Raw genomic sequence first — 25,306 nt, 5'->3', positions numbered from 1 at the left:
AATGTGAGGTGTGGCACCTCAACCACCTGGAAAAGTGACTCTGATATGAATTCAGGCAGCAGCAAGAGCGTGCTTCCTCCTGCCAAAAACATCCAGGAATTTTAGCCTCATTTTTTTTTGCTTTCCGAAGCTCTCCCTCCTTCAGCCCTGGAAACACTGCTCTCCCAGCAGGGTGGACACATTCAGGTTACCCACCTGAACTGCTGAAGAGCACCTCTAACTCAGCTCTTCTGCATTCCAGTACAGCAACACTGAAGGGCTGAGAACATTTTTAAACCAACTAAACACAAAATTCTACATGTCTATCAAACATTGGTTCTATTTCAGAGTTCATTTCCTTTAATAACCAAAATTTTGTCTAAAGCTCATCTGCAATCATGTGGGCAAGTTATTGCTGTCAAGCAATTTTATCTTTAAGTTAAGGCTGAAGACATCCCTCAACATTTGCTGTTACTCAAGCCTCATTCAGGGATTGTAGTTTGTGTACTTTGACTCTATTTGACTCTCGGATGAATTTTTTTTCAGGAAGGCCTGAAGAGCTCACTATAACTTTGTGCTGAGTGCTCTGAACAAGTTCCCCTCACTCTGATGTCTGAATAGCAAGTTTAAAAATTAACTGTACAGCACCATCTGGTGCTTATTTTTCAGTAGAGCTGCATTAACTCAGAGCAAACCCCTCTCAGCCTACAGAACTGGGGAAAGAAGTATTAAAAATACTTTCTCCTACATGAAGAGTATTTCTTTTCCAACTAAGAGTTAGAGGAGGAGGAAACATAATGAAGGCTAAACATCTTCCTGTCGTTATAGAACTGTTATTTTTAACGATATGCTCAGTTAGACCAAGGTGTAACTCTCCAAAGCTGGGAGAGACTAACAGGAAAAGAATACAGTCTTACAAACCAGCTCCATTTCTGAGCCCTCTTCAGAAACAGCTATTCCACACTATTTCTAAATAAAATATGTAACTTCGATCTCTTTCATGCATTACAAATGTTTCTGACAAGGTAACAAGATCCAGGCAACAGGACAAATATTCGGGTATTTTTAATTCTTAATAGATTATTTAATAATCCCGTAGTTTACAGTAAAAAATGAGAGCAGAAATTCAAGCAAAGTTTTCTTATAGAAAGATCTTCAACCGGGTTTACAAATATAGTCTTAAAATCCCTCACAAATGGTGACAGTTTTCCATTCACTTACAAGTTAAGACATTCATCAAGGTTGAGGTTTCTGCTCTGCTGACTTAAAGCCTTGCTTTGGGCTTGGCTATTTGCCATTTTCTACTTTACATATGCAACAGGAGCCTGCACATCTTTAGTCCATCTAAAAAGAAAGAGAAGCATTCAGTTTCTCATTGTCTATTACAGGAAGTTTAAAAAACATCTTAAAAAGAGCATCTGTCATCCAGGAAATTTGGTCTTCCTTAAGACATTAAACATCTAGATCACTGTTTCTTTCAGCCTCAAACTACAGGCATAGAAAACAGCAATCTCACAATTGAGTAACAACAAACCCATCCACAAATATTTAATGAGCTTTTATTTATGTTAAGAAGAAAAAGAGTAAAAACCTATAGCATAAAATGTCTACTAAAGAACAACAATGTAAAATTAGTCTTATTTAAAACAGAAACATCTACATAGCTTGATGATGAAAAAAAGCTGTTGGACGATTCTCCTCTGCATCCAGATGATGGCACTGAAATTCAGAGCTACCAGTGGAACTAATATATGTGTGTCATGTCTTTAAAAGCTTTCCAGGTATGCTCAGTGTAAATGAGAGATCACCTATTACTGACCACACTCTGGCATAGTCATAGGAATTTAAGGAATTAGCTATACAGCAACCCCTGCAAGAAAAGAATGCATTTTCCAACTTGTGAGCAGTCAGCTCTAGAATGCCATTCTCAGCCCTCAGTCCTCCAGCAGATAGTTTGGGTTGACAACCAGGTACGGATCATCATCAAAAGTCTCCTCTTCTCTGGATCCTCTCAGTCCTGACTGGGACAGTTCGATCAGAATGTGGTCCTGCAACAGACAAAGAGTTGTGTTAAAACAAGGACAGAGAGGTTTGTTTGTACTCTTTGAAAGGCATTTTTATATTGGTAGGACCTCTTATTAATTACTTAACCCTTTTAATTGTGAACTCCCTCTAAGAGATTCTTAAAAACAGCATTCAGTGGAAATCACTCCTATGTTGTATCCTTCCTGGGAACTGTCCAGCTTATGCTTTCCAATCTAATGGTTTTGTGTCTTTAGAAGTGGAAAGTAGTTTATTTTGTCATACTTTTTCCTCCAAAATGCCCTCATACCCCTCTGACTTAAGGCTATCCATTGAATACAAGTGTTAATTGTATTTTTGTATCCTAATGTATAGTGCTATAGAAATACAGAAAAATATCACACTTCTGTGGTGACACAGTTGAACTTTTACTTATACACGTCTCTAATTTATTTCAGTAGTTTTTCCTGTAATTACTGTAGCAGGTGTTAAACAAAGAAGGCATTTATACTGCATCAATCAATGGAAGAACAAAACAGATTCTCCAAACAGAAATGTATTCTATTAAAAATGAAACATTTCAATATATAAGTACCAACCCTAGACAAGTCAAAAAACCCTTTTTCACTATCCACACATCTCTATACGTACATAATGTGTGAGTCGGTGAATGACTCTCTCTATGATCTTCTTTTTATTTATTAGTTCTTCTTCAGATTCAATTTCAGATTCAATTTCCTTTAGATACCAATTAATAAGTTCACTCCTCTTTAGTGCTGCATCGTCCTCTTCTGCAGAAAAAATAATAACACAGCATAAACACAGCAGCAGTAAACTACCACTCCAACCACAGAAGAAAAGGATTTACACATTAACATTCACAATGCTGAAGAGAGAAATAGGCTTTTTAAGATGTTTAGGAAAGGTCAGACTTAAGGGTTTTTTTTCTTAAAGCATCATATTTTGCACAGGAGGTTGCTGTGTCATGGTTTAATTGGAGATAATTAGATTGAGAATGGAAGCTTTCAGTTCTATGCTTTCAGATGGCTTCCAAATCCCATCAGCCTTCAGCTCCAAGAAAAACCAGTTGCAAGGATTAAAACACCTTTTCTTTAAGTGAGGGCTAAAGAAAAACCACTGTCACACAAAGCTAGAGGAGTTGTCCTTTTACACGTACGCAGCATTTGAACAGACACTGTCATCTCCACACCCTTGCAAAAGCTTTGTAGCTTTAGTATCTGCTATGAGACAACTGCTGCATTTCACTGCAGGAGTAGCCTCATTGCAACTGAAATATTTTAGCTTCTGAAGAACTAATCCAGCCATTTTCTTAAGACAGGCTGTGGTTGCTGGCATGCATTAAAGCTCCTGCTCCAGTTTTCACTGCTACACACTCTTCTAGTTTGGTTACACCATTGTGTGCTACAAATCCTCTTCTGGCTCTACTCTGCTGACATGCTGCTCAGCTTAATAGGTTTTGATAAACGACTAAGGTAACAGAGCTAGAAACTCCAGGAAGTCCTATTTCCATCACCAGATGTAGGACTGTCACATGAGCATAGGTCTACACCTGACCTAACAAGTTTGTTGTCTCAACAGGAGAGAAAATCCCATGTACAACAGCAAGAGATGCACTAACTCCCTAAACTCAGGGTCTGCCCTCTTTGCAGTGAAGAAATTCTTACCTTCCTCTGCTTTCCTGAGGTGCAGCACCAGGAGATTAGAAATCCGTCGGTACTCAGAAAAGCCCAGCCTGAGAGAAGCTTTGGGTGCAGCATCTTTGCTCACATCCTCAGAATGGCCATTGATCCCGTTCACAAGGCCACTGACCCCAGCTGGAGCTTCTGCCTCACCTGTTTGGACACATAGCCATATTTAAAGCTGCAACATCTTTTAGCTGGTTAATACTCTGAGCCACTGAAAAGCCTTGTGCTGACCAACCAGGTGAGTTGCTGAAGGAGGCTGAAGAAGCAAGAGTTAAGAAGAGGAGCCCAGATTTCTAGAGAAATAGGTGAGAAACTGAAGAGAAGCATATGCTCAATCAAGGTAAACTGTAAAGAGTGGAAGGACTTTTCCCTTTGAAAAATTTCTCTGTACGTAATTTACCATTGACTCCATCTTGGTCCTCTTGATCCTCCATTTGCTGTTCATCATCTTGGTCTAAATTGACATCAGGAGTCTCAACTCTGATGATGGACTTATTTAAAAGCCTGAAAGCTTCCTTCACATGTTTTGGGTGAACCTAAGGAAGATTTGAAAAAATATATATTAAATAGGCACAGGGGTGCTTCTAGTTTTCAAACAGCTCCAGAAACTCATCTCTCACTCTGACAAAGTGATCTTCTACACATCTCAGCTGATTAATCCTAAGCAGTAAATACTCTGCAAGTTAAATTATATCCCACTACAAGTATTCCAAGGTCATGCAAGGTTATGGAGGGAAAAGCAGCCTGGTCCCTTTCAGGATTTAGCAATCTTGTGGAGTCGATAAAAATTTTACTAAGCCAAGAACATTTGGGAGAAAGATCAGTGGAGCAAGAAACATGAAAGAAATGGGTCTGAACAGAGACAATATGAAAGAAAGAGAGATATAATTAATGATACTCTCCTCTAGAACTGAAAAGCAAAAACTGGAAAAATCATCTGTAGCTGAGCCATAACCTCAAAGCTATCTGTTTCTTTATAAGCTGAATTTAATTTAAAAGAATCCAAAGGGTGTCCTTACACAACCAGTGAGCAGGGTTCCATCCCTGCATGTGTCACATAGCCTCTAACCACATTTTGAAAGGCCTGCTGGGTTTGAAAGTGAAGACTAGAGGGGCAGCAATCACACTACAATTAACAGCCAGAACAGCTTTTCAGCAGTGGTTGATGTGAGCAGGAGCTCAGATCACACACACAGCTGCTCTTGGGGAGGTCCAGATACTTCGGTGAACTTTGGCTTTTCAGATTGCAAATGGAAGAGAGCCAAGAGAGTACAAACTGAAAGATTAGGAAAGAAACTGCCAACAGACCTGGGTGACAGTAGTAGGTGACTGTGATAATTTGACAGGTAGGAGGCTGAGAGTGCTGACACAGCTGTGATACACAATCATGCAAGCTCTCAGTTTGGACCAGCTGACATCAGTTTTACAAGTCAGCCCTCTAAAACGGTGTTTCTGGCATACAGACTCTGAGTATGACCATGACTCAAGCTCTCCTCCTCACCCACAGGACAACATCCAATATCACAGTCAGACAGCAGATGCACAACTCCCACACGTTTCCATGAACATTTACCCAACGCTCCACCACGGCCCTGATACCTCATCACAGCAGTGCATGCGGGCCATGGCCTCAGACAGGCGGATCATGCTCTCCAGCTGCCTCACTGTGATCCTCCAGGATGACTTGGTCGCTCCTGAGCCATCGCGCTGCCGCAGCCGCTTGTACTGCTCCACTATGAAGTCCTCAGACTCCTTGGATATCTGAGTGGCATCAAACAGAGTGCCAGGAGTTCCAGTGGTCAGAGTATTAAAGACTTTTATTCTTGCATTAGATTGGCAGTGTGCAGCCTTTGCTGTACTGGCTGCTGCTTTTATCTGAAGTATTCTATGCTATACACATACTCTATGCAAGTATAATGGCAATCACATTGTGCTGAAATTATGTTGTAATAATGATTACACTTATCAATGATAATGACATTACAGTCATCAGTACATAGTACCTAAGTACAGAGCTGCATTAATTATTTTACAGCAGATTTTTTAATAATTTCTATTTTTATCTTCCACCGACTTGTTTCCACACATAATTCATGTCTGTCCCTACTAGATTGTTCTGTTTATACACTTATGAAAAACCAAACACACAGCCCTTCCAAGCTGCTACTTGGATAGACCCAAAAAAATTCTGTAGTTAGACCAGTTTCCCATGTTCTGTATTTTACCAAAAAGCAAAGAAACAGAGGCACAATACCCTTTTAAAATAAAGACACACAAACTGATTAATAAGCAGTAAGTCAATAAAATACAAAAAACTCTGCAGCAGCCATGTTGAATAACCCATGCCTGAAAGGTATGAGAAGGCCATGGATCCCTCAATTGTTCTAGACAAAGGTTAAGAACTGCCATGGACTATAACAATCTCAGCTGGGCTGACTGGGTTTCTGGAGTTTAGGAGCACCAGGCTCCAAAATACTCTGTTTCTAGGTAATAACCTGAGTTTATGGCTCTTTCATTGAGAAAACGCTACCCCAAGTGTCTTGGTGTTTGCTGGAGAAAAGCCTACTGCAGAGTGACTGTCCCCTTGGACCTCCTCAGACAGAACAACTGTTCCACAGTTTACTTAAGAAGTAAAATTACCTTTGGTTTAAACTGTCTTGCAAACAGCAGATACCTTCGGATATCATCCAAGGAATAGACACGGTCCACAGACTCCTCCACTCTGGAATGCAGATCCACGATGCGCCGGGCAATGGCGTAATCTATCACCTGGGATATTGGGGCCGTGTCAGGACCACTCGCACAGCATCAGCCAAAGAGCAAAACAACCCTTCTATTCTTCCTTCCCATTCCCCCTGTTTACCTGTAATCCTCATGGCACAGCTACCCTTTCCAGTAGCCAAACTCTCTGCCAGGAGGTCCAGGAGAATGCCCTGGGGTTTTTTAATACAGGGAAACGCAGCAGAGGAGGGATAAAAGGCAGTTTTAGGATTTATAACCTCTTGGAAGTCTCCTGGGTTACAAGTTAGCCAGAGAACAGGCAGAAAACAGCACTCTGCAGCGTGGGAACTTTCTTCCTTTTCAGCCTGCTCTGTCTCTCTCACCAGTCCCTTCTCAATTAGATAATCACTCTGAGCAGAACAGTGGCTGAACCAACATTAATCTCTGGATCTCATGCATTCCCAAGGCAAATGCCACATAGACAGGTGGCAGCAGTCTCAGCCTTAGTGACCAGCCATTTGTAAAAATGACTAATGGTGTTAAGTTTGCAGGTCAAACCACTACAGGATGAAAAGGCAGTATCCTTGTATTCAGCAGAGTATGCTCAAATTTGTACTGCCAGCTTTTAGCTGCACAGACAGAGCGGAAAAGCAGGAGCAAGACACTCTCATGAGATTTCCTTCACTCAAAATTGCAGAGGGCCACCAAGATGGTCAGAGGGCAGGAGAATGTGATGTATGAGAAGGCAGAAGAGCCAGGTCTGTTCAGCTTGAAAGGAAAGCAACTGCTTTACCGGCCAGCATAGATGTGATGAAGCCAAACAGTCCTTGGATAAGATGCAACCCACATGAACTGAACCATGAGAAATTCTGATTAGATGTAAAAGTTATTATTTACTTTTAACACATAACATTATTATTATTAACTTTTAACACATAAGAGTTGCCACACATTGCAGGGGCCTGGAGAGACTGCAGAATCTCCATCCTTGGAGATACTCAAAACTCACCAGGTCAAGTCTTGGCAAACTGTTCTCAATGACCTGAGTGCAAGGTTAGATTAGAGACCTCCAAGGATCTTTTCTTACACAAACTATTCTATAATTCAGTAAAATTACCTCATTACACTCATCCACAAGGATGAAGAAGAGATCAAAGCGGGACATGATGGGAGCTGACAGGTTGATATTTTGTTTCAGTGACTTGGATCTGTCATAGCGGCCACCAACTGGGTTTGCTGCAGCCAAAATGGAGGTCCTGGCATTCAGAGTAGCCTGACAGTGGGAAAAAATGAATTAAAAAAAACCTGTATCTGTGACCACTTCCTAAACCAACTCATTGCAACCCCAATGGTTCAGTATAACACCTTATAGGTGGAGTCCAATGCAGGTATTACAACAATCACTCCTCAAAAGCACCTAAACTCCACCAACAAGCCCTTTCTAAGCAGGTCTCTGTCCTGAGACACAGTTTGATGACCAATATTGAAACACTGTCACACTCTTGCCAATACTACTGAAACAAGCACTTAAAATTGCTTTTCACAAGATCCTGTTTTTCTACAGACACACACCATTCTGTAACCTTTTTTGGGGTTACTTCAAGGTTAGGCTTTTCCCATTTTCTGTTTCTTGTTCACTACTGTTTAACTTTCAGTCACATTTCTGACCTGCTTTGGGTATGTGCCACAAGAACTTTGCAACAAGTGCTCTCTGTCCTGCCACAGTGAGGCAGCTGCAGAGGTGACAAGAAGATCTGGCAGGTGAAGCCACATCAGTACACATAACAAACAGGTGATGCTACAGACTACACAGAGGAGTAGTGCAAGGTACCTTCACTCCAGCTTTAGTAATGGATATTGTTTGCTGCTCCATTGCCTCATGAATGGCTACTTGATCCCGCACCTCCATCTTGTCAAATTCATCAATGCAACAAACACCCTGCAGCAGAAGAATGAAAATAAGTGACCACTAGTCAATCACTTATGAAAAAAGCATCACTAAGACAATTTAGGGCTCTCTGTCATTAATCAAACTCATTCTAGGGATGCAGGAACCTCTCCCCTTCCTAGACTCACGTTATCTGCCAGCATCAGTGCTCCAGCCTCAATGACAAATTCGTGGGACTCCTCATCTTTCACCACAGCTGCCGTCAGACCCGCGGCGCTGGAGGCTTTGCCGCTGGTGTACACAGCACGGGGACTGAACTCATCCACGTGCCTGTGGAAAAGAGTAATAAAACATCCAGTACTTTATCCCCCGCTGATATTTTAAAATGTGCAATTAATTTGTATTTTTAATATTCAACATCCTTTGAAAATATCTGGAAATTTTTACGCTGAGTTTGTTTTAGCCCTGCTCAAATACTTCAATCACATCCCCACAATCTCTGGGAAATATTCTCACATCTTTTACTTCCCTTTCCTATGTTTAACACAGAAAAAGGCACAGTGCACATTTATAGCTCTAGCCACACCGGACAATATTTAAAGGCTGGGTCTTAATCTTACTTTAGAAACTGACTCTTGGCTGTACTTGGATCACCAACAACACAAACATTGATGTCCCCACGCAATGAAGTGCCTTCTGAAGTGGTCTTGGGAACTCCTCCAAAGAGCATCAGCAGGACCCCGCGTTTTACTTCATCATTACCTGCCCCAGGAAAGACATTAAACTAAACATCCGAAAAAACACCACGATTTTCCTATTTAAAAAAAACCTTCACCCCACTAGAATTTTAGACCATTTGGACACATCCACTTGGAATTCACCTATTTGCTAAGCATCCACTAAAACCTGTAGGATTCAGTAGCAAAAGACCTGACATCAAACCCAACCTTCTAGATTGGGCTTGCAGGCCTTAATGATTAAACACCACAAATATTCAAAGAATAGATTTTCCTCTTCTAGCACAACCAGTGCTGAGGGGGAGAGTTTGTGGCAGCTGGCACAGGGCTTTCAACCTTTCCCAAAGACTACAGAGACAGCAAAAGGAATTAATATTTACACAAGTGAAATCTTCCCTCTCTAAGGCCACAAACAGATTCTTACCATGGATAGTGGGGAAGAGGCTGGTGCACAGATTATGGTAAAGGTTCTTATCTTGGCTCATTTCAAAAACTTTTTCCCACTCTTTCACAGACATTTGGTTTTTAATGCTTTCTGCAGTCTGTTCTTCATCTCGGAGCTCTTTTCCACCAAACTAAACCAAGAAAATCAAACAGCAACAAAAATAGTAAGAGTCACTAATGAATGTGAGCACTGCAGACAGGTCACAAAAACTTGCTCTGAAATCTAGATGGGAGGAACGCATCCTGAAAAGCTGCCCTTAGGCTAAGCAACCTCATCACCTTATACCCTTAAAAACCAATAGCCAATTTCCTAGCAGGCAAAATCAATAGTGTAACTTGAGTTAGTGAGAAAATCCCAAGTAGTTGCTCGTACAGAGATTAAAAAAAAGAGTAAAACCAATATGACTTCCTTTGACTAAAGTTGTCTTTGTAAGCATTTTTACATTAACTGGAACTTCCAAGGTCTTCTGATGCTCTGAAATGGGGGCCAGAAACTTCTACTCCCAGAATGTAGCAGATACTCTTTTTATCCTACGTGATGGTGATGCTCTTAGCAGAACGATAGATTACAGTACCACACCATGCCAAAACCCAGATGTAATCAGTATTACTCATACTGCAGTAACATCCCAAGATGTCACTTGATAAACCAGAGGGAACAAAAAGGATCCCTGTCTTTCCTGTGACAAAATGCAGCAATAGGATTTCCTGGAAGAAAAGGAAATGCTGCAGAAAGCTGAATGGAAATACATGTGCCAGTTAGCTGTTTAGATCAAACTGCAACACTGGCAAATAATCACATCTGTGAAAAATGCTACGAGCAACAAAAACAAGAACCTTGCTACGCAAATTCAAAGAGAATATAAAGACAGTCAAACCAACACAGAAAGGTGGCACACATGCACACTTAAAGCTTTACCCATTCCTGCTCCCTAATTTGAGGGAAAACCATCCAGAACAGAAATCACCAACACCTTTAAATCTCCTTTCTCTGCAGACTCACCCGTGGATTTGTTGGTGCAACGTAACACGCCAGAAAAACGAGCTTATAGGAGAGCTCCCGGACCCCGAGGGCGCGCAGCCCCCGGATGCCTTCGGTTTCGTAGCCCTCTGTCCCCGTCACCCGCGAGCCGGTTTCTGCACGTAACCCTGCCAGGGAAACAGGAGTCAGGGCAGCAGCTCCCAGCACGGGAAGGACACCTCACGGAGGTCATGAGTAGCAACAAACCTGGTGTGGCGAGCTGGGACACGTCAGGCACGACAATCAGTGAGCCAGTGAAGTCACATTTGTCACCAGCCTGGGCAGACTCCACGGCCTCTGCGCGCAGGATCACCTCCACGCTGCGCGGAATGCTGCCGCGCGGCAGCTCGCCCTGCGTCTCCTGGATGCGCACCTGGCACGGAGAGAAGCTTCAACACTGAGCATGGCACCAGATCTGAAACTGCTTCAAAAGCTACACTGCTAACAGACGTGTTCAACAGCATCTGACTGCTGCTGTCCACGTCGATCCCTCTCACAATACGACACACAACCAAAAATCCCTTCACTAATCAGCACCTAAGGAGTCTTGCAGCAGCTTAGAGGATGTACGAGGGCCACAGTGACAATTCTGAAAGGTAACCTGAAGATTTCAGTTCATGTGGCTGACATAAAATACAACTGTGGGATGTGAAGTGCTGAGGATTTGTGAGGGTAAATCAACCTGGAAGAGCAAGACACTGCAGATACCCATAAGCAACCTCTTTTCATACTTGTATAAAGCAGCTATAGCTGAGGTACTGGTAACATGAGACTAACTCTGGCTCGAATATGTGGGGCTTCAGTGGCTTACTCAGACAATAAATGTCACACAACACAACAAGTAATTTCCCATTCTTAAACGTAAGTCTTCCAGAGGCGGGAAGAAACTTTCTGCATAAATTGCAGTGCCTTTTCTTGAGATCTTTTCTTGATGTTTTCTTGACAGAACAAAAATTAACCATCTTCAATGTGCAGAAGTACAAATAACACCTTCCAACTACCACAGGAACAGTACTGGTTGCCATCACTCCCCAACATCACCTTTGTACCTTTTGGAAATCAACAAATCTTGATTTGTTCGTGTCCAGCAGGAATCGCCTTCTGTTGGCACAGACTGGGTTTCTGCAGATGTTTGGCTGGGTGTACTTGAATTGCTGCTCCACGTCTTTGATCACTGTCTGGCAGTCGAGGCACAGGAAGGTTCCACTGACCAGCTCTGGATGGACGGGGTGGGTACGAACCACCTGCCCACTGATGCGCAGCAGGGAGCCAATTTTTGCCGAAGTCAGCTCTCGAATTCTGTTTAAAACAGAAGTTCACAAGGATTAAATTATTGAGTTGACAATTTTAGGCCCAGGGTACTAACATACAATACAGTGTCAATATAAGAAACAAACTTACTACAATATATTCGACAACATATTCTCATTTTTATTTCACATAAACTTTTAGGTTAATACTAAAGGTTAAATGAATGCAAAAGTTACATCACTAGTATTTCAAAGCAACACAATTTTTTTTTTTTTAACTAGAGAGGTTACTCTTGTTTGTGAAATATGATGAATTTAAGTATCTGAGTGTGATTTACAAATGAAAAACTTTGTCAAAAAATCACCTGCACAAGATCAGGAAAGTCTGCCACAACTGTAGCGGCCAACTGCACATTTCACACTACATAACCAGAACATTTTCAGCATGCTTTGACATGTTTTTCCTTGTAGTAAAACAGCATGATTTTCTGGAATTAATAATCATCTTACTTGTGTCTGGTAGGAAGGTCCTGGAAGGCAACATAAAAATCCTTGTTTGCAGGAACATTTCCGTGGTCTCTGGCAAAAGTCTTTGTTGCTCGACACAGGTATGGATAAACCCTAAAATATGGGGAAAAAAGTTCAAATTTTAGAGAAGCTATCAAAATGCCTTCTCTGCTTTAGATTACATCAAAGACTTGTAACAGATTTCCATGTTCTGGCTTTTAATTCTATGTTGTATAACCCAAAAAAGACACTCTAAATATGCTAAATGCGAGATCACTGCATAATAACGTTACTTGTACTATTGTTTGAAAACAGACTTTTCTAAGTCTCATTTTATGACACTTTTTTCTTTATGTTAAGAAGTGTATCTTCAAAATAAGTGATCAATTCAATAAAATATTGTCAGGGCACGAAATTTTAGTTTATTCTGTATTCTCATACTGACCACCTACTTCTTTACCACAATAAATGCAATTATCTGGTTAACTAATGGTTTCCAGAGAGGAATTCACTGAGAAACATTTTAGCCAGTAAAAAAATAAAATCAATAAAATCTTAAATATAAGTGTTTCTGGGACGCAGAAAGAAAATAAGCCTCTAATTTTTTTACATAAAACCAAGACATTATGGGCATGAGACTCCAGCAGAGCTCAGCTTTACCTGAAAAAAACCCACTCTACATTTTACCTGTAAAATTCCTCCTGAATAGTGGTAGAGAGCTGCTGATTGAACTGCTCCAAATCCGCAAAGCTGACGATCAACGTGTTCCGCTCTGGCCGGATCAGTTCTTCAGCATCTCGCAGGTACTTGACCTCTCCATCACTGTTCTGGAACCTGAAAGTGATTCAGGAAAATGTTTCACAGTCACACAGGCAGCAACTGAATACTCTGAGTTCAGGAGAAATGACAGAGAAAAGGATCACTCACATTCAGGCATCCCACAGTCCCTTGCAAAGCTCTTTTCCAACAATATTTCTTCTTCCACCCCTTGCTACATCCGCTCGATTCTCACCCGAGCACAGACACGTGGATTTACATTTCATACAGCAGAAGAGTTGTCCCAGTGCCAGAAAAAATTTTACTTAAGGTTTAACAATGACTGCACCAGCAAACAAGGTTTTGTTCCTCCGGGTGATGTTAATGGTTTCCTTATTTGATGAGATGGGCCCCTCAGGAGGCAAAACGCAGGGAGCCAGATGTATTAATGTTTAACACCCAAGCCATGGAAAGGGTTTTCAACACAGCTGTGACAAAACTTTGCTGAAGTGCAACAAATGCACTTAAAAATCATACCATTATAGAATGGCTTGGTTTTGAAGGGCTTTTAAGATTATCTCGTTTCAACCCCCTGCCATGGCAGGAACATCTTCAACTAGACAAGGCTGCCTAAAGCCACATCCAACCTGGCCTCAGACACTTCCAGCACATCCCAAATTCTTTGGGCAACGTTTTCGCGGAAACTCTCCGAGAAGGGTTTTGCCTACCAAGAGAGCACCGTGCTGCCTTCCTTCAGGCTCCTCCCGGCAGAGCCTGAGACAACAGCAGAGCTTTTCCAGCTGAACGCCAAGGGCAGGGGCACCAGGCCCTGAAAGGATCTCGCCAAATGGCGGCCCCTCCGTAAGGCGCTATCGGCCCGCCACCCGCTGGCGACCCTGCCCGCCCGTCGCCAGGCCCGGCCCCCGGCACTCACTCCTCTAGGAAGTCCAAGAACAACTTCTGGCACTTCTCGGCCACTTCATCGCGGATCTGCTGGTGCTGCGGCGCCGCGCCCGCGCCCCCCACGGCCGCCGCTGCCAGATCCATCCCGATCGCTGCCGCCGGCCCGGCCCGGCCCCACAGCGGTTCGCGCCACGCCGCGTACCACGTGGGGCGCGCGCCCGCCGCGCCGGCCAATCGGCGGCCGCTGTGCCGCAGAGCCCCGCCCCCCGCGGCCGTTTTCGCGCCAAAGGCGAGGGGCGGGCGGGGCTGCGGGCGGGCTGTGAGGCGGCGGCGGGCAGCAGGGACAGCGAACGGGCCCCAGCCCCGCCGAACCTAAACGGCTGTGGGTTTGTCAGCGAGCTGCTCAGTGCTGCGGACGGCTTACAGCTGTGCCGGAGCAGCGCAGTGTTCCCTACTGAGAAACAGAGGCACGAGTTGCTAAGGGGTCGTAAGGGACCTTAAAGATTGTCGAGTCCCAGCCCACCTGCCGTGTGAGGAACACCTCTCCCACTCGACCTGGAGCTCAGGGGCTTGTATGCAACCTGGTCTTGGGCCCTGTGAGGGATGGGGAATCCACAACCTCCCTGAGCAACCTGTTCCACTGTCTCACCATGCTCACAGTGAAGAATTTCTTCCTAATATTTCACTTCAGTTCCCCTTTTTCAATGTGTGCCCATTCCCCTTGTCCTGTCACTACAATTCTTGACAAAGTCTTTCCTGTAGCCTCTTAAGATACTGGAAGGTTGCTATGAGGACTCCACACAACCTTCTCTTCTCCAGGCTCAACATCCCCGCCTTTCTCAGCCTGTCTTTGCAGGTGAGGTGCTCCACTCCTTTTATCAACTCTATGGCCCTCTTGTAGACTTGCTCCAACAGTTTCATGTCCTTCTTATGCTGAGGAGGCCTGGAAGTGTCAGCTGTGGGCAGCTTCAGCATAGCAGCTGCAGTGAAGCTTCCACGTGACATTGCTTTCCCCACAACGAAATCAGCTATGGTAGCTGGAGTTAAAATTACTGCAGAGTGGCCAGAGCACTGCTGAGGAATCCCCGAGCCAGGGAATCCCCACAATGTGTGCAGGAGGCACTTGGGCAGCTGCTCACAGAGGAGACCCATGCCATGGAGCATCTCCAGCTTCTGAAAAACTGGCCCAGGTGGAAAGGATGTAAACTACACCAGGCGAGGGTCAGGCCACAGTCTGGACACTTGAGTCCTCGTTGGCACCACTGTAGGATGGTTGAAGGCAACATCTGCCAAGCGGTGCCACGGCTGACAGCCATTCCCGAATGGCAGCTGCTGGCACACGGCGCCTGCCAGCGGGAACCGCTTCAACATCTATGAAAAATTGCTTAGAATTTCACTGCCACCTGCAAAGTCATTAATCTCTGCCTAAACTGGGAATTTGGCTGTAATTATAGCAGCTAAGGACTCTTTTTCAGTTTTGAAACCCTTTCAGAAGTGCCAGCAGCAGCAGCCTCCTGCAGCAGTGTTTGTTCATGTCATGGTGCACTTGCCATACAGTGAACAGACACTTAACTGCAAAACAGTAAAGATAGTAAGAGACTGTAGAACTAACTTGGTAATTTTAAAAAATATTTTTGAGGAAATTCCATTTTTTTGTGAGATAATAATAGGGAAAATGCACACAAGTTGGTTGTGAGGTTTGTTTTAAAAGAAATAATCCATCCTAGATGATTCCTCTCTCTCAAAGAAGAATCTACAATTACCCAAAGAAGAAACAGTAAATAATTAAAATCTGTTTGGAGAAGTTTCTGGAACCCCAGTGTGAACCAGAGTCCAGGGCAGCCATATGGTGTTCCACAATGGGTATAGTCACAGCATTCTCCTCCATCCCTTACTTTCACATGGACTGGTGTCCAATACGCCTGGAATTGACAGGCACCAGGTGAAAGCACAAAGTTTTCCTGCTTTTTTTCTTCCCTTCCTCCTGCCCTGGCCCCCTGGGCAGGGAGCAAGCAGCTGTGAGGTGCTGCCCACCAGGGTTATCCCAGCAGGTGTGGGCAGCCATGGGGAGCCAGGCCTGCACTTGGCTGCCAAAAGAACAGCCCCAGTCCTCCTTCCCACTGGGCAGATTCGGACAGCTCAGTGAACACAGATGGGTTTTCACAGGAAAACTGCAGTTAAGCTTCAGAAGCAAACTGAATCTTTGTGTTTGTTTAGAGCACATTCCCTGGCTACCCTAAACAATATGCTTTCTAGTTCCTTAGTTTAAAATATTGCACTACTGTAATTACCATCTGTATATAATGAAAGAAAATGAAACCAAAACCATTTTACCTGGTGGAGAGGCAGCAGCCATGCGGACTCCTTGTAAACTGGTAAACTTCCTGCAAGTCACTGGAAATGAAGGACAGTACGGGTTTTACTTTTCCAGAACTATTACACCAGACTTGTTTCCTCTCAGAACACCATAAAGGTCTTTTAGACCTTCATTATTTGCAGGGTTTCAAACTAAGTTCTAGCACTGTGCAGCTCCCACTAAAGTATCATGTTAAGACGACGTTCAGGACAAATGCATTTTGTATTTTGATTTATGATCATAATTATTTTCTGTTAGCTAAGAAAGGCTGTGTGAATGGATTGAGCAGACAAAGGAATCAGGGCCTCCATCTGAATTCTTGTCCTTGTGCAGTTACTGCGAATAAATGAAGCTACAGCATGGGTTTGAATAACTCCTAAAAGAATTGGTATAAGCACAGTTGTTACAGGCACGTATGCACAAAACTTGCTGCCAAATCTACAGCGAGAAAGAGCACCCGGGATATTTTTTTGTAGACAGGAAATTTAAGTCTGTAATTTTGCTCCTGGTTAGAAGAATGCACTTCCGAAGTGGAATATATTACCAGTTCTGTATGAACAAAGGTAACTAAATTAAATTCATTCCAGTTGGCTTAGCTAAATAAACAACTGTTTTGAAACTTGGATTCATCAGCAGTAAGTCTGTGACAATCAATGAGCTGTGTTTATAATCCACTTAGCTTTGCAAAGTACAACTGGTTACAGTGTAAGATTTTCAAGTTAATAATATGGGGGAGATTCCACAGTAAATTAATTACAACAGACTCATAAGCAAAGCTAAGTGTTATTCCTTGAACTGTGTGACTTCTAAACAAAGTTTAACTTCTACATTTCCAGTACTTTACCTGACTGACCTTTAGTATGATTGTTTTCTAATGGAGAACTCTTGTCATAAGACATTAAAATTAAGTCTTGTTCAATGGCAGCTGCAAAGATGATTTGCCCTTTTGTGAAACTCTACACAATTTATACACAGCCTCACTGACCTTTCTGTAGCATGACCAGTATGTAACTTCTCTGACATTTAAAAATCAAGGTAGCAACAATAACACAGACCATCCACACTGTACCTCCTACTGAAAGTTTGATCATGTAAAATGTTAAACAAAAATTAAGTCAGGAATTACAAATATGTATGAATATTAGAGAAACTGCTGCAGTACCCAAATCAGGAATTTAATCCTTTGCTCTTTGGCAGCAACACTTACAAAATGTTTTAAATTTGAAAACCAACTCTCAGATGCAGTCTACAAAAGGAAGTTTCAGATTCACTGGTGCCTCTCCAAATGCAGGGAACATTCTCTGGCTTGGAAGGAGGAGGAGGACGACAAGAAGTAGCTTTGTGCACTGCTGCAAATTGAGGAGTTCAAGTAAGTAAATAATTTGAGAAAAAATATGTCTAGAAAGAATTTCAGAACTATTCTGACTTACAGAAACACTCAATTTCTCTATGTATACAAAGTTGGGGTGTTCACAGCATTTATAAATAAAAAAACCACCCTGAAATAGATTGGCTTACATAGTTTGGGGTCGTTTTCCTTGGAAAAAGATGCATGAAGTCCTTGTTTTGTTTGTTATATCAAAGGCTGGATGGATTAGGCAGGAAAACACATTACTTGCTCTCAAACTCACTACCCATTTATTTTCTGAGAATATTATATATCCTTTGTGTATTCCATGAGAATGTGTAACTTGCAACCATTTTCAAATAGTTACATAAAATAAAGACCAGGCTCATGGCTTTTATACAACTTTCAAAAAAATGAGGAGACAAGAGAAAATAAATTTAAACTCTAGACAGTTATTACATCAGTAAAAAAAACAAACCAAAAAAAGCCTTATTGATTCATTATTTTGCGAGGATACAAAGAAAAAACAGACAAATTTGTATCTAATTTACTTTAAGAGCTTTATTTCAACCTATTTTAACAACTTCTTATGAAGATTTCTTGTTAAGAATGTTCTCACCTGCTTCCCTACCTGACACTCATGTAAATTATCAACTGGCTGGTCTCTCCAGATTGTTAAATTGCAAGCACCCAGTCACTTTATCTCGGAGCCAGTACTTCACACTATTCAATCTTGCTGATATAAGTGAAAAATGCAAAATGGTTATTGCATAATTTATTAAAATGTTTAGAAAAATGATACAATTTAATGTGGCACTAAAATACTAATTCAAAGTATCCCATTTTCATTAAAAACGTGCCCTTGCCAATACAAAGAGTCTTGATTTGTTAAAATATTTTCGCTTAAATAAACAACTAAGGATAAAAATAATTACTGTGGCACTTAATAAAGGAGAATTTTGTTTTTAATTGCATATCATAATGCTCAAATCAATCAATACATGTTCATCAGCAGCAGGGGCTATGCCTATTTGCAGGGCAGAGCATTCCCATCTCTCAGAGCAGCTCCTGTCAGGGCGTCAGGCGTTTGGGATCCCTGGGGAACATGGAGGTCTGGCGGACGTTGTGCAGCCCCAGGTACAGCATTGTTACTCTCTCCAGCCCTAGAGCAGATGAAAACAGCCCATCAGCACCATCAGTCTTTGTTCAAAAGCCCAAAGGAGCTGCAGGTCCTTCCCAGCTGGAGCCAGCCTCACACAGCAGTGTGAGCACAGCCCATTATGTGCACGCTTCCTAATCTTTGGGGCAATAAGCACCCCAGCCATGATGGGTGGAACCCAGATGCACACTTGGTTTTCCACACAGTTCCTACGTTAAGGTTTCCATAATTCTCCTGGCAACTCCTGTTTGGCTTGTACTTTGCCAGGAGGACCATCTACTCTGAAGAAAAGATGAAGCTTCAGCTTCCTTGATGTCAGCTCTAACTGGCCTAAATTATTCTGGATTACCTGCAAATGCTGCATGCTCCCAAACAGATGATGAAGCAATCATTTATTTCTCCTTACTGCAAAACACCTTCATCAAATACACAAAGACCAGTGGCTGCTGGTATGATTATGACTTTGACAAATCCGTACATAATACACTATTTTCTTGCTTCCTTAAATTTTCCTCCGTGCTCAAATTTTCAAGTGATGTGCCTGGCTAGCGAGGTGGCACTTTTTCTTGTGATCACCTTCTTTTTAAACTTGCCAGACTGTGCCATTAGTATTTTGCCTATTTATTTCATGATGATCCTTGAATTTGAACTTGTCTCCTTAAATTCTCCAGGATAAACAGCCCCACAAATTTACGTAACAAGGTCACTATTCAGAGTTTTATACTGAACTCTGCTTGGGACTGAGCAGTTTAAGTTAAGCTCAGGCTAAACAAAAACCAGACACTTACCTATTCCACCACCTGCGTGTGGAGGTGCACCAAACCGAAAGGAGTCAATATAAGCCTTTATTTTCTCCAAATCTAGAAAAGAAAAATATTGGTTTCTCACCTGCTTAATGAACCCCAAGCCAAACAGACAAGTGACTGCAGGACTACAAGCACAACAAAAAAATTACTAACTAACAGTGGGGTTTTACTCATTGAACATGTAAATTGTCCAGAGCTATCTAGAATTTATGACTGTAACAGTTTTATTATACCATTTTGTTAATAACTATTCAACAAGGTGCTGCTGGAAGACTCACTAGTTTCTTAATACCTCACTCTAGATTGTTAAACAGAATCAGATGGATCAACAGTAAGAATGAAACAGAACTCTGATTTTACCACTCATATAACAAATTCTGCCCCAGATTTTTCCTCTAAAGGACACAAATCAAGTCACAACTTATGTTCTTTTAAATTGCCTTGTTACCAATGCCATGATGCTTGGCTCTTTCCGTCAGCAGCTGGGGGTCATGAATTCTCTGAGCTCCAGACAGGATCTCTTCCCCTCTCATGAACATATCATAGGAGTTAGAGGTTTTCTGGAAACACAAAAAGGACTTTACTTCTTATCTAGAGTTCCACAGTTTGCAAATATTCACCTAGCAATAATTTAATTTTCTGATCTCCAAAGCTGTAAAAAAAGCTGATTTTCATCTAAAGTGTCTGCTGCCCTGGAAGAATGTTTCTGCCACTTTTCAGTGACGGCAGCAGTGTTTGACCATGGAGATCTCTTTGTAAAGCTCTCCCAGTTTTTGCTCATTTCCTCCTGGTATGTTTTCACCAGCAAAAGAGTAACTGAAAACATCTGACAAGTCATGTAACCCTGACCTGACATTGTTATCATAATTTTAATTACAGCAAGGCTGTAATAAATGTTAAGGTCCATTCCAACCCAAACCATTCAATGATTTTATGGTCATATTAATACACTTTATCTATATTGTCAAGTTATTGCTACATGGAATAATTTAAAATAAAAAAAAAAAAAACCCATTGACAACAACAGGGAATTTTACTTACGGGGTTGGCTGGGTCTGGCATTGTATAGAAAGGCCTCACAGCAAGAGGATATTTGTCAAGAATATAGAAGTCTGTGTCGTACTGAGTAAGTAATTTAAAACAGTTAGTAGAAGATAAAACTAACAGAAAAAAATTACAAGAGAAAGACAGAACCAATGAAACTTTGAAATAAAATTTTAAAAAATCGCAACAGCTTCTCACAATATTGTCTAGGTTATCAATAAAAATGGTGTATTCTCTCTCAGTTTTTCAATACTGTTTCTAGTGTAAACTTACAAATGCTGAGCAGTACAGCAGTAAAATGTGCTGCTGTAACAGGTACTTCCCCCCCCCCCCCCCCCCCCAAATCTCATCATCTCCTATAGATTTTAGAATCTGGTTTGCTTTTTTTTGAAAGTCTCCTAAGAAGTGGCTTTGGAACATACTAGCCTACTAGCCTGTTTGGTGTCCTCAGTACAACATATGATAGAAATAAATATAAAAGATTGAAAATGGTTTGAAATTGCTTATTAATGACAAAGACAAAACTGACAGTAGATGAAATACACAGCACCAAAATGGGAATGCAGTCAATTAAAAAATGGTAATCACCAACTCTTCACAACTTCTGCATGTTCTGAGGCACCGTTTATATGTAGGTATTTACAGCAATTCTATGACTCCACAGTATCAGGTTTTAGATTCAGTGACAAATTTATTTATTCTAAAATAACTGTTACCTTTTCCTTTACCAGGCGTCCCAGGAGCTTTTCATTAGGTGTGCTGAAAAAGATTATCATCATTAAAATAAAGTAATTTGAACTTGTACTGATGATATACTTCACAAAGCCCAAAAGATTACAGCTACAGAGTTGCTGCACCCTGACCCTTAGAAAATCTAGTACTTGTTTCTGACTGTTTTGGGTTGTGCACACAGAACTTGCAAAATAAAGTATATTTTTTTGTTTCTAAATACTTTGTATTGGTCCTAGAAATCCTGTAAATTAACTGATACCTAAAAATATTCTTGCTCTCAATGTAACTTCTTCCTAGTGACCGTATTCTGATTACTGAAGAACTGTACAGCATTTCCTATTGCCATACATCTTGTGTATGACACAGTAAGTGAGAACCACATGAACACTTGTTGAGGAAATTCTTTTCCTCCATCAAACTCTTATGATGGAAACTTTATTTGATGCACAGATCATTTAACTTAAAATCACACAATACCCTAATGGTCCTGGATATATTATGGAGAAGAACAGAAATGTTTTAATTCATTAAATGTCTTTAGTAAAGTTTATACATAAACTGCTAATTAAACCATCTCTCAGTAAATCAATGGGAATTCATCAAGAATGTTTAATAATTTTCCTGAGAGGTGGAAAGAAGAAATAGAAAGGTGTTACTTAAAAGAAAGACCTTAAGGCAGCAGAATCTTTTTGCTTAATCCTATTCAAAGACGTGACAATTCATGTGAAGGTCTGCAATTGCTGGACAAACAAACACTTCTCTTCCTTAGGAGGTTCAAGCTGCTCTCACTTTATGTTGTCAGTTACCTTCTGTCAGATTTCAGAGTTTGTACCTGTACTTTACGTTAAAAGTAAGGATTCTTTTCACATCCACTCATTTACTTGTCAAGAGATCTGGACCGAAATGCTGTTTCTTCCTCTAAAAGCTGTGGTTCCTTATTGAGGGCTGCCAGGTGCTCAGTACAAAACTGCCACTTTCCCAAGATTGTGACACAGTTACATCCTGCCAAGTACCTGAGATCCTCTTCATCACCCATCTCCACACCAGCCTCTCGAAGCATGGCCACACCTTCACGGTATTCCAGCCTCAGAGTTGGCTCCAAGAACTTAAATGGCTCACATGGAAACTGTTTGCTCACTGTCTGAATTTCAGTTTGGAACCTACGGACAAAGAAACAAGAACAGAAGCCAAGTACAAAATAGTCAAGACCTTGCACCTAGTAAGGATTTTTGTGGTTTTGCCACAAGAGGTCCCTCTTGCAACATAAAAACTGTATTAAAACCACTTCTGGAGAAATTCTATAATGAATTGTTTTAACAAAGTGTATGCATCTACTTCACTGATGTTAACATTTTACTACTACTTCTGTTTCATCCCTTTTGTAAGAAATAACCGACTAGCCCAAATTTTCACAGTAAAGACACTGTAATCACCCCTTAGATGTACAGTATTTACCTGGGTTCTTTTTTGATTTGAGTAATATTCAAATATAAACAATAAATTTCCTTCTGGACAAACAAAGATTTGCATATCTCCTGGCAAAACAGTCTAATTTGTAGACAAATGGAAACCACTTCCTAAACTTTTAGCCTGGCTTTTTAAAGAGTTAGACTGTGAATAACAGAAAATAATCCTTGCTGTTATCATGGAACAAATGCAGGCTGATGCAATGACTTTTATTCAAGAAAACTTTCTTATACAGTAAATATTAAAATCATTTTTGAAATAGAACAATCTACCAGTAGTGGCAAAAAAAGAAGGACATTTTAAATTACGGATGGATCAGTTATCTTAGGAAGTCCTTTCAACATCAGACAGCCAGTTTCTTAGTGCAAGCCAGCATACTCCAGGAGATGCTCAAGTAGCTTACTGGCCTATGGCTTGAGTGAACCTTAGAAGTCAGGCACAAAGAAGTAGTTAAGAGCAAAGCAAGAATATGTTTCAAAGTTGTGTTGTAAATCAGATTACCAGTGATTATCTGACAAACTGAGGATAAAAGGCTGGTCTACTTCACTCCACAGTGCAAGAGAAGTCAAACAAACAAAGTTGCTCATTAAAAGAAGGAAATGCTTTTATTACCTTTCCTGAAGCCCCTTGAATATTTGCACCAAGGTATCTGCAATCTCATCTACTACTTCATGATAGTGATAATTAAAAGCCATTTCAATATCCAGACCAACAAACTCAGTCAGGTGTCTGTGTGTATTGGAGTCCTCAGCTCTAAATACTGTAAAATTAAACAACAGAAATTCTAACTGACGTGACATTATCATTCCAGTTGGAAAAATAACAATCATCATTTGGATTAGATAGACATGAAAATTCTCACTGAAAGACACAAATATAACTAGCAGCCTCAGAGCATCATTTGTAACAGTGACAGCATTACTGCAGCTGTCTGTACTGCAGTGGTACTCAAAGGATACAAGCCAGACACAACCCACAGACAGGCAGGATCTCTGCTTAGACCGACAAACACAAGTGGAAAAAACAGACAAGCTTTCAAGCACACAAGAACTTTCAGATTTGAAAACTGGCTTTTTCAGAGGAAATGGACTTGTACACGTGTGTGTCTTCTGGGATAGGTACATGAATCTAATATAAACAGATCTTCCCATAAACCATGACTCATCTGTCAATGAGTAACAAGAAATTTAAGACCTTCTGAATTACCTGGAATTTAATTGTTTTTTGTTTTATACTGTTATTGACTTGTTTTCAGCATTTAGAGGTTAGGTATCTTTAAACCATTTGAGGTCTTCAAAGAAAACTACTGTATTGCCACCTAAAGAGGCCATGTCATATCAGCATTTATGAAAGAGAGTATGCGACTGGAAATTACTCCTTTTTTAGAATTTACTGACAGTTAAAAGTAAGCTTGTTCTCAGTAATGTTGTTCAGTACATGTACAGCAACTTCTGTGTCAACTTTACTGTCATCAGTCCCCTCAACTGAAATTTGGTTTGGCAAGTGAAACTACGCCAAGTGAAACTATTCAAAGCTTTAGTGTGTGTGTGTGTGTGTGTGTTATCTTACTTGTACCACAGCTGCTAAAACCAGGGCACACTTCACACGTTGCATAAAGCAAAGCTTTTCTTACCTGGCCCGACGCAGAAAACCTTTTCAAAGTCAGCACATATACACATCTGTTTGTACAGCTGTGGGGACTGAGCCAGGTAGGCACTGGTTTTGAAGTAGGATACAGTAAACACATTGGCTCCTCCTTCACTGGCAGCTAGAAAGCAAGCGCTTTAATAAGGAATCATTGAAATAAAATTAAGCAGTTACTAAAATAAAAATGTAAAAAATCAATCAGAGGTAGAATGATAGATTATTGGTCTTACATTTAAAGATCAGAAAGAGATTTTTCTTCCAAGCATACTAGAGTTAAAAAATATATTTGCATCAATCCATTCATGCCAAGGTAAATTTTGCAGCTCAGGACTGTCACACCTTGTCTTAAATTTCTGCAAATTTAGTTGGGTAGCTTAAAATGTTCCCGTTTCAGCTGACCTTCACCTCAGAGTGAGAACAGCAGAGAATACCTATGTGTACTGACACATCTACCTGCACCCCCACATTTCTGTGGAAGCCAATCTCTGCCAGTGGCTCAGGCTGCCAGGGGTTCACTGCAGAGCCTGAGATCCAAGTGCATATCCTGTTTTGCCAGGACCATCCTCTCTACCTCAAGGCATAAATATCTCTCACAGCCAATCCCAGATTTACCAGAGGGCATGAGCCAAAGCTACAAAGCTTCTTCTCAGTTTGAAGCGATTTTCACAAACAGCTACAGGAACAAGGATCACATGCATTTCCCTTACAGCAAAGCACCTACCAAAACTGCATCGCTTCACCTTGCCAATTCCCAGTGAGTGACATGAGAGGTGGAGTGGCCTCACACAGGTAACTTTTAAAAATCTCAAACCT

At 41.3% G+C, this 25,306-nt stretch overlaps 2 protein-coding genes across 2 annotated transcripts in view; both read right to left on the bottom strand.

Moving 5' to 3' along the window:
* Positions 1 to 1,522: 1,522 nt before the first annotated feature.
* On the bottom strand, positions 1,523 to 14,119 carry MCM6 (minichromosome maintenance complex component 6). Its single transcript, XM_068195177.1, has 17 exons — positions 13,966 to 14,119; positions 12,963 to 13,109; positions 12,279 to 12,389; positions 11,568 to 11,817; positions 10,726 to 10,891; positions 10,501 to 10,646; positions 9,478 to 9,628; positions 8,937 to 9,078; positions 8,505 to 8,646; positions 8,260 to 8,367; positions 7,546 to 7,701; positions 6,348 to 6,476; positions 5,307 to 5,468; positions 4,108 to 4,243; positions 3,687 to 3,854; positions 2,653 to 2,792; positions 1,523 to 2,027 (listed from the first exon to the last, which is right to left on the bottom strand). The coding sequence occupies exons 1-17, from the start codon at positions 14,076 to 14,078 to the stop codon at positions 1,914 to 1,916; spliced, it is 2,481 nt and encodes an 826-aa protein (XP_068051278.1). The 5' UTR covers positions 14,079 to 14,119; the 3' UTR covers positions 1,523 to 1,913.
* Positions 14,120 to 18,173: 4,054 nt separating this feature from the next.
* Positions 18,174 to 25,306, bottom strand: part of DARS1 (aspartyl-tRNA synthetase 1) — a 37,093-nt gene continuing 29,960 nt past the window's right edge. The window contains exons 9-16 of the mRNA XM_068195174.1: positions 24,480 to 24,614; positions 23,459 to 23,606; positions 22,393 to 22,539; positions 21,364 to 21,406; positions 20,645 to 20,725; positions 20,052 to 20,163; positions 19,586 to 19,657; positions 18,174 to 18,801 (exon numbers count right to left, since the gene is read on the bottom strand). Coding sequence (XP_068051275.1) covers positions 18,710 to 18,801; positions 19,586 to 19,657; positions 20,052 to 20,163; positions 20,645 to 20,725; positions 21,364 to 21,406; positions 22,393 to 22,539; positions 23,459 to 23,606; positions 24,480 to 24,614 — 830 coding nt within the window. The 3' untranslated portion in view covers positions 18,174 to 18,709. The remainder of the gene's footprint in view (positions 18,802 to 19,585; positions 19,658 to 20,051; positions 20,164 to 20,644; positions 20,726 to 21,363; positions 21,407 to 22,392; positions 22,540 to 23,458; positions 23,607 to 24,479; positions 24,615 to 25,306) is intronic.

Source organism: Anomalospiza imberbis, chromosome 7, assembly GCF_031753505.1.
Source record: "Anomalospiza imberbis isolate Cuckoo-Finch-1a 21T00152 chromosome 7, ASM3175350v1, whole genome shotgun sequence".
Lineage (NCBI taxonomy): Eukaryota > Metazoa > Chordata > Aves > Passeriformes > Viduidae > Anomalospiza > Anomalospiza imberbis.
Note: the sequence above shows the minus strand (reverse complement) of the source record. Positions and strands in the feature narration are given on the sequence as shown.

Bases quoted from the DNA above. Each gene is read 5' to 3' on its own strand.
- MCM6 (XM_068195177.1), bottom strand. From the start codon at position 14,078: ATGGATCTGGCAGCGGCGGCCGTGGGGGGCGCGGGCGCGGCGCCGCAG. The intron at 8,368-8,504 runs GTGAGTCTAGGA...CTTCTGCTGCAG, and splicing joins CACTGATGCTGGCAGATAAC to GGTGTTTGTTGCATTGATGA. The intron at 3,855-4,107 runs GTAAATTACGTA...GTGTCCAAACAG, and splicing joins GGACCAAGATGGAGTCAATG to GTGAGGCAGAAGCTCCAGCT.